At 36.3% G+C, this 9,353-nt stretch overlaps 1 protein-coding gene across 1 annotated transcript; it reads left to right on the top strand.

The window, feature by feature from the left end:
• The first annotated feature begins 4,402 nt into the window (after positions 1-4,402).
• On the top strand, positions 4,403-9,256 carry LOC131534231 (beta-1,3-galactosyl-O-glycosyl-glycoprotein beta-1,6-N-acetylglucosaminyltransferase 3-like). The gene has a single exon (XM_058766980.1). It carries the CDS (start codon positions 7,713-7,715, stop codon positions 9,009-9,011), a length of 1,299 nt encoding a protein of 432 aa, XP_058622963.1. The 5' UTR covers positions 4,403-7,712; the 3' UTR covers positions 9,012-9,256.
• Positions 9,257-9,353: the final 97 nt, after the last annotated feature.

Below are 9,353 nucleotides of genomic sequence, written 5' to 3' on the forward strand. Positions count from 1 at the left end.
TCAGATATAGAGCCCTTTCGCCATATCGGACGAAACAATAACATGAAATCAATAAGAAGATGCCGATCACGAAAACTAATAGCAGAGTTAGGTAAGAATCTTATATTGCAGTTTTCTCGATTGTTAACATAATAACTGATTTTAGTTGGCATTTTGCAATGTCCCTGAGCAACAAAATGTGCATAGTGTCTGTGATTTTTGGCAACAATGTTAGCATTTACTTGTGTTCCTTTCTTATAAAAAATATTTTTCTAAAAAAAATGCAAAATATTTGATTAAAAAAACAGACTGTAAAGTTATGTCTCTCAGTCTGAACTCAACCCCGTCACACTAACCATTCTTCGCCCATAATAATTTAGTCTCCACTCATATGTGACTTCATCCAGGTCTCTTTAATAGTGGTGCAGAAAATGGTTAGAGGTATCATACTTTTTATTCATATTTTTGAGGCATGTTATGGTCAGGAAGGGTACTGTCAAGCTTAACAACTCAACCCCGTCATATAAAATTAAGATGGAAAATTATTACTTTTTCAACATTTTATTTTCATAGGTAAGTATATACAATGTGTTTATTTTATTGCTGCCATATATGGTCTACTCTCCTATGCTACATGAGCAGCAGTGGCCACAACTCCGTCACACTCAACCCCATCACAAATATATGTATTTCTCATTGTTACAGGGTTGTAAACTTGTGACAGGGTTGAGTTATTTGCTTCATTTATTAATAATTTTAATGAAAAAATATAAAATAGTTATGGTTTCAGTAAATATATATACTCCAAAATCATGACAACTCATATTTTTGTTTTAAATAGAATTTTTGACATAATTTGTCCACTTAAACGTGGACAAGTATCATACATCAGAAATTGTGCCCACATTTGCAGCAGAAAGACAATGTTGGCCATGCAGATATGTAGACCCAGAAACAAGGGGACAATATGAGAGAGAAAGAAAACTAAACATTTTAATTTAAGGCAATGTATCCCTTCAAATGTGTTACAGTCTTCAACCCCATCAGAAAAATATAGGGAAGACAATTAAGAACAAAAGTATTTCTTGCTGATTACCATTTGACATGTTAAGGGCTAAAACAATAAAATTGTGGTTTTAGTTAAAATTTTAATTAAAAATATTTTTTACAAAAATAAAGAGACTGTAGACAAACAATTTGTGTATTTTTAGCTTCAGTCCTATAAAAATGTGAAAATTATGATAAATGTTACATTTGTTAACATTACATTTTTATCAGGGACACAAGAGCAGTAGGTAGATGTTTGTTTTATAACGATTTCTGTGTAATATGCTTTTTAAACCAATCCAATTTTGTCCGTTACGGGGTTGAGAAAAAAAAAAAAGCTGGAAAAAAACTCAAATTGATTAAAGGTCTTTAATGCATGAGGTGGGAAAATATGATATTTTGAATATGATATATTAAAATATGATTAATATTTTTTGGAGGTTTGATATGTGCCTAATGATGTGGGGTATTTAGAAGTTGAAAAACATGTATATTCCAAGTTAAAATGTTACCGAATCCTAGGAATGACCCTCCTGTCATTGATCAGAAGGTCTGTTCCTATTTTTTTATTTATTTATTTTTAAGTAGGAGCACTAGTGCTCCTGAAAACAAATGTAAGCATAGAGTCCTCAAGAAACGTTTTTGCAACGTAATATGTGCAAATTCACACACAACGTATCTTTAATTTGGCCAGAATTGCAGGTGCTTGTCTAAATATACAAGAAAGTTTAGAGAAAATATTAAATACGTTGTTAATAAATGTTATCATAGATTATAAAGTGTTTTATAATTAAATACATCCGAAAGGTCATCTAAAATTATTATTATTAAAATTATCTATCAGTTAGATGTTCTAGATGTTTGCTAAAGTGTTGCTAATTGGTTGCTAGGATATTCTGGGTGGTTGCTAGGCTCTTGCTATGCAGTTACTGGGTTGTTGCTAGACTACTGATAGTGTGTTCTGGGTGATTACAGACGTTCCCACCTCTGGTAATAACAGAAAATCAAACATTGTTTTCAAAACTGATCCAGTTTCAATGCTTTGATATTATTGTATTTCTTTCTAATGTTAGGAAATTCAAAAGTGTTACTCTTAAACTTGCTCTAAAACGTGATTTATACCATCTAAGTAGTCTATGTAATATTAATAGAACCGCATGTCTTCTTTAGTGATACAAGCTCAGAAACATTTATAACTTGAAGTTTTTTATATTATGTATTGACTTGGTGCCATGATGGATATTGAAATGTTATTTATTTTTCATTTCAAACAATATAGATGATTACTTAATGGTAATGCAATATTTATGAACACAACTGTGCATGTCAGACAATAAATCCCCCAAAACTATGCATGGGGGCTTGCTTTGGTGTTGCCACCCCTCATAGACACCATGCCACCCCTTTGCCACCCTAAAAAAATATTTTCTAGATCTGGATTACACAAGATTTGTATTTTAAAGACAACCAGTTCGAAGGGTGCATAGTTTGCTTTTTGAGTTAAAATAATTTCTTCATTTGAAATTCGAATGGTATGAAAATCAGATATTAGACTGTGCAGAAATTGAAAGCTACACGCTAAAACACACTATACTCATAGTCACGCAATGCTGATGTTGTTAACATTAATATTTTGAGAATAAAGTATAACAATAATACTTGGCACGGTTTGATGTGATATGAGCTAACCAATCTTTAGATTAAATCACCATTGGTAGCTCAATTTATTGTAATGCTTTTTTTCTCAGCTGGTCAGAACAAACGTGGCAGATTTGTTACTTACTTGTTCAGATGACAATATATGGTAAAAATTCTTATTTGGGTCATATATTCCAAGACGTAGGCAAGAATCAGTGATTGCGAAGTACAGTAAATATCCACACCGGTACGGTGACTGACATCTACACATTCACCTCAAAACATTATATTCATCCGCGCTGGAGCCGTGCCGGAGCACAACCCAAGGAAGATGATTCCGCGCACAGCTGCAATTGCAGGTTTTCAAACAGAGGTAAACAGAGAAAAAGAGGCAAAACTTACGGATTGCAGCTTTAAAGTTACATTTTCAAATGAAAACAGCTATTCGTATTCAGCTATTCAAAAGCAGCACATGAAAATGGAAATTTTCATTTTCAAATGAAAATTCAGCTATTCAATAGCAGCCACCTGTTATACAGTGGGGCAAAAAAGTATTTAGTCAGCCACCAATTGTGCAAGTTCTCCCACTTAAAAAGATGAGAGAGGCCTGTCATTTTCATCATAGGTATACCTCAACTATGAGAGACAAAATGAGAAATAAAATCCAGAAAATCACATTGTAGGATTTTTAAAGAATTTATTTGCAAATTATGGTGGAAAATAAGTATTTGGTCAATAACAAAATTTCATCTCAATAATTTGTTATATACCCTTTGTTGGACAAAGGTCAAACGTTTTCTGTAAGTCTTCACAAGGTTTTCACACACTGTTGCTGGTATTTTGGCCCATTCCTCCATGCAGATCTCCTCTAGAGCAGTAATGTTTTGGGGCTGTCGCTGTGCAACACAGACTTTCAACTCCCTCCAAAGATTTTCGATGGGGTTGAGATCTGGAGACTGGCTGGGCCACTCCAGGACCTTGAAATGCTTCTTACGAAGCCACTCCTTCGTTGCCCAGGCGGTGTGTTTGGGATCATTGTCATGCTGAAAGACCCAGCCACGTTTCATCTTCAATGCCCTTGCTGATGGAAGGAGGTTTTCACTCAAAATCTCACGATACATGGCCCCATTCATTCTTTCGTTTACGGATCAGTCGTCCTGGTCCCTTTGCAGAAAAACAGCCCCAAAGCATGATGTTTCCACCCCATGCTTCACAGTAGGTATGGTGTTCTTTGGATGCAACTCAGCATTCTTTCTCCTCCAAACACGACAAGTTGAGTTTTTACCAAAAGTTCTATTTTGGTTTCATCTGACCATATGACATTCTCCCAATCCTCTTCTGGATCATCCAAATGCTCTCTAGCAAACTTCAGACGGGCCGGACATGTACTGGCTTAAGCAGGGGACACGTCTGGCACTGCAGGATTTGAGGCCTTTGTTACTTTGGTCCCAGCTCTCTGCAGGTCATTCACTAGGTCCCCGTGTGGTTCTGGGATTTTTGCTCACAGTTCTTGTGATCATTTTGACCCCACGGGTGAGATCTTGCGTGGAGCCCCAGATCGAGGGAGATTATCAGTGGTCTTGTATGTCTTCCATTTTCTAATAATTGCTCCCACAGTTGATTTCTTCACACCAAGCTGCTTACCTATTGCAGATTCAGTCTTCCCAGCCTGGTGCAGGTCTACAATTTTGTTTCTGGTGTCCTTTGACAGCTCTTTGGTCTTAGCCATGGTGGAGTTTGGAGTTGGACTGTTTGAGGTTGTGGACAGGTGTCTTTTATACTGATAACGAGTTCAAACAGATGCCATTAATACAGGTAACGAGTGGAGGACAGAGGAGCCTCTTAAAGAAGAAGTTACAGGTCTGTGAGAGCCAGAAATCTTGCTTGTTTGTAGGTGACCAAATACTTATTTTACCGAGGAATTTACCAATTAATTCTTTAAAAATCCTACAATGTGATTTTCTGGATTTTTTTTCTCATTTTGTCTCTCATAGTTGAGGTATACCTATGATGAAAATTACAGGCCTCTCTCATCTTTTTAAGTGGGAGAACTTGCACAATTGGTGGCTGACTAAATACTTTTTTGCCCCACTGTATGTGTCCCTGGACCACAAAACCAGTCATATGTCACACAGGTAGCAAATAGTGAGTTCCTCAAATGTGAATTAGGCCTATTTGTAAATTGACTGTTAAGATAAAACATTTTGCACAGTTTGCTATCTGTGACACCATTATAGCCACTGGATGCCTGTATATAGCTGTATGTAACAATCCCTAGTTGCTAAGAAATTGTCATCACACATAAATTAATTTTATTACATTTGGATTTGGATACATGTTTAGATATTATCAATGGCTGCTTTTTGACTTTATCTGTTTTTTGTTTTTTTTTTGTTCAATTGATTTGTTGTGTCAGTTATTGCATTATTATTTCAGTCAAACCTATAAAATCTTTTGTTACCCCAAATAGGCCTATAAAAACCTGATCAGTGACATAAAAGTAATCAGAATGCAGCTAGTAGTTCTTTTATTACTCATTGATGTGTGAACTTCACCTTTAAATAACGTGACGCTCTGCCCTCTATATGTATGACGCTTCTCCTTTTAAGCGCTGATGGAAGCGAATTATTATTATAATTTTTTTTTTTTTTGGAAGCGAATTAATTGATTCAGCATTTTGACACTTCCGTCAGGACGCGTTAAATTTGACAAAGCGGTTTAATAAAGTATGTATTGATTTGAAAAACAGCAATACGTACGTACCAATATCTACGTAATAAATACGTGCCAGGGTTCACATATTGAACCTGTGTTTTAGCGCCACTCAGTGAACATTTATATTTGAAACTGCGGCGAAACGTGCAGCAAGGTACGTAAAACGGTGTCGCACAAAAAGTGCGCAGAGGTACGTACCTTATTACAGAGTTTGGTGCCCTTTCCGGATACACAGTTAACTTGCAGAAAACTGAATTTATGCCATTATATGTCGACTGAGGTTTTATTAATAGTCTCCCTTTTAAAACTGTAAGTGGATTAAAATATCTTGGTATCATTGTCCATTATAAAAGTTTGTACGAAACAAACTACAAAGTCATGATAGATAAACTGAAGAAAAATATAGAGACTTGGCGAGTACTCCCTTGAACAGTGATTGGTCTTGTTCAAAATGGTTACTTTACCTAGATTTCTTTATTTGTTTCAAAACGTTCCTATCTTTTTAACCCAGTCATTCTTTAAAACTCTTGATACTGTGATCATGTCGTTTATCTGGGGATATAGAGCTCATCATATAGCCTATCTAAAGCGCATATTTGTAAAACAAAAGAGGTAGGAGGCCTAGGTCTTCCCTGTTTTCAGCATTACTACTGGGGCACTAATGTATTGGTGGATTGCATGCCCCGGGAAATCGAACGAGCTTGGCTGGATATTGAGCGGGATATACAGGAATCCTCCCTCCCTGCTTTACTTTTTGCAGAAAACAAACCTATCAGAACATTTTAGAAATGTAACCATATTGTTGTAAATTCTCTTAAGATTTGGTATCAGCTCAGGAAAATCTTTAAACTCCCTCAAAGTCGGATAGAACTTTTTTATCATGGAAAGAAAAAGGAGTTCTGAGATTTATATATAGACAATGTATTTGCTGCTTTTGCTCAGCTTAGACAAACATTTGGGCTACCTTCCTCTCATTGTTTCAGATATTTACAAGTACGGAATTATGTTAAAAGCAATATCTCTAATTTTGAAGTTTACAAGTCCCCTGAATATCTTTATTTATTTATGATCTCTGAACTCGACGGGTCTTGTTTCTAAATATGTTGAATATTTTAATGATTCTAGAACTCCTTCTACTCAAGGACTTGGGGATAGATATTTCAGAAGATAACTGGACTAATGCCCTCCAAGGTATTAGGTCTTGTTCCGTCAACTCTAATTTGCAGTTGATTCAGTATAAAGTTGTCCATAGATTGCACTACTCTCGTACCAAATTACATTCCATATATCCCTCTGTGTCATCTTTGTGTCTTAAATGCAAGTCTGATGAGGGTACATTGGCTCATTTTGTGTACATTTTGGACAGAAGTTTTTTTCTTTCTACTCAAAGGTACTTGAGATTGATTTTCCTCTTATGACCCTCTTATTGCAATATTAGGCTGGGCCCCCTTCTTAGAGAAGTAAATAGTTTAAATCAGATCCAAACAGTTCAATATGGCATGACCTTAGCAAAAAAGACAATTTTGTTGATGTGGAACAAAGAGTTTGCACCTAAATTTTAAACATGGCTCACAGAGCTCAGTAATGTGTTACATATGGAAAAAAAAAATGATTTGAGATTGCGGGTAAACCAAAGAGATTCATACAGATTTGGAAATCCTTCTTTGAATATTTGGAAGGTGTCCAATGATAACTGAATTTAACCTTTTTCTTTAAGTGGGGTGGTTAATTTGACAAAATAGCAGTGTGTAACAATTATATATTTCCACAATTGGGTATTTATTGATATAAGATGTTCCTTGTTTTTTTTTCAAATGACTATGTGTATATGTAGAGACGGCTGTAGGCTATGTGCTTTTGTATAGGTACACGAGTATGATGGCTGTATGTCTATGGAGGTGTATATATATATATTATATGTAGGTGTATGCATATCTGCATCAGTACATTGATTACAATGTCATTACAATTTTTAATTAAATTTTCTTTATTAATTTTTTCCCCCTTTGATTTGCTGGCATGGGGGTTGGGGGATTGTTCTCTGAAATGTGAAAAGCTTAAAATAAAACAAAAATAATAATAAAATACTTGTAAAAATGTTACAGTTTTTGTAGCCATAAATGTGTGTCTGTGCAGAAATTGACCTCATTTTGTTTTCGCTTCTATAGCCCAGGGAATTACCTTCCATTATCCCCACAGAAATTAATCCTTGGTAACCAGGGTTTTCTCCATGGGTGAGCGGTCCCTACCTTGCCTACTGTATACACCTGCTTTTGATAGTTACATCTGATACGGTGGCAGTAGTTTCTTGCAGGTCGGGTTTCAAACTGAAAATGGGATTTAATAAACCTAGGATTCTGAAAACAATTCCTATTCTTTCCTTTGGTACAACGCTGTCCATCATCCTACTGATCTATCCAAGGAAGAACTGCCCTTCTAAGGGGAAACTGGAATTGAATCACTTACTAAAGCAGAATGTTGGAGAACTACAGGCTTGTTCTGCTATTATCCAAGCAGACATGGATGGAGTGGACAAAGATGTTTTCAGGAAGCTCCTGGCTTCTAAAAAAAGAAAACTCCTGCTATCAGAGTCATTCTACCTCAACGCAACCAAGGATTGTCCATCCTACATCCGAGACAGAGGATTTCTAACCATTTCTCTCAGTAAAGAAGAAAAAGATTTCCCCATTGCTTACTCCATGGTGGTCCATGAGAAGATCGAGATGTTTGAAAGGCTCCTGCGAGCCATTTACACTCCTCACAATGTGTACTGTGTTCACATGGACCAGAAGTCTCCTGAGATCTTTAAAGAAGCAGTAAGGTCCATTACGTCCTGCCTGACCAATGTGTTTGTTGCCAGCAAACTGGAGCATGTGATCTACGCCTCCTGGTCTCGAGTTCAAGCGGACATCAACTGCATGCAGGATCTGCTCAAGTCACCTGTCCAGTGGAAGTATCTGCTCAACACCTGTGGCACTGATTTCCCCATTAAAACCAATGCAGAAATGGTCCAGTCTCTAAAATACCTGAATGGAAAGAACAGTTTGGAGTCTGAGACCGTACAGTCCAAAAACGGCCGCTGGCAATATCATCATGATGTTACGAACGTTGTGACTCGGACAGATGTTAAAAAGTCACCTCCACCAATAAAGACCCCCATGTTCTCAGGAAATGCTTACTTTGTGGTTTCAAGAGAGTTTGTGGAGCACATCTTCAAAAGTAAAGAGATTCAAAACTTCATGGAATGGGAGAAAGACACGTACAGTCCAGATGAGCACATGTGGGCTACATTACAGCGGATGCCTTCAGTTCCAGGATCCAATCCTCCAAACATCAAGTATGAACAATCGGACATGAATGCAATTGCTCGTCTGGTGAAGTGGAGCTACCATGAAGGAGAACTGAAGAATGGGGCTCCCTACACACCATGCACTGGTTTGCACAGACGGGCAGTGTGTGTCTATGGAGCTGGGGACTTGAAATGGATTGTGAGGCAACACCATCTTTTGGCAAACAAGTTTGACCCAGAAGTAGACGATGTAGCAATCAAATGCATGGAAGCCTTTTTAAGGTACAAAGCTATTTATGGTCGATCATTACTAACAGTTCAAAATTCTGACGTTATTTTATGATACTAGTAGTGATGTATTCTATAACGGTCTATGCATTTTTCTAAAAATTGTCAGTGTGAATGTCTTATTTATTTGGATAGAAATTCTGCCATTATTGTTTAGTTTTTATACTGGCATACTTATTGATAAGACGACATAAATGGATAAATACAACTAAAATATATATATATAAATATATGTAAATGTATACTTAAAACTTCCCTTTGTTTTACATTTTATTTTTTTGTAAAAGAAACATGTGGAATACGAGTATAATATGTGGAATAAGAGTTCATTTTTGTTCAAAAGGAGCTTAGTGGACATACACTGTTAAAAAAAAAAAAAAACACTTCATGTCCTGTT

The sequence above is a fragment of the Onychostoma macrolepis genome, chromosome 25, assembly GCF_012432095.1.
Source record: "Onychostoma macrolepis isolate SWU-2019 chromosome 25, ASM1243209v1, whole genome shotgun sequence".
NCBI classification, from domain to species: Eukaryota; Metazoa; Chordata; class Actinopteri; order Cypriniformes; family Cyprinidae; genus Onychostoma; species Onychostoma macrolepis.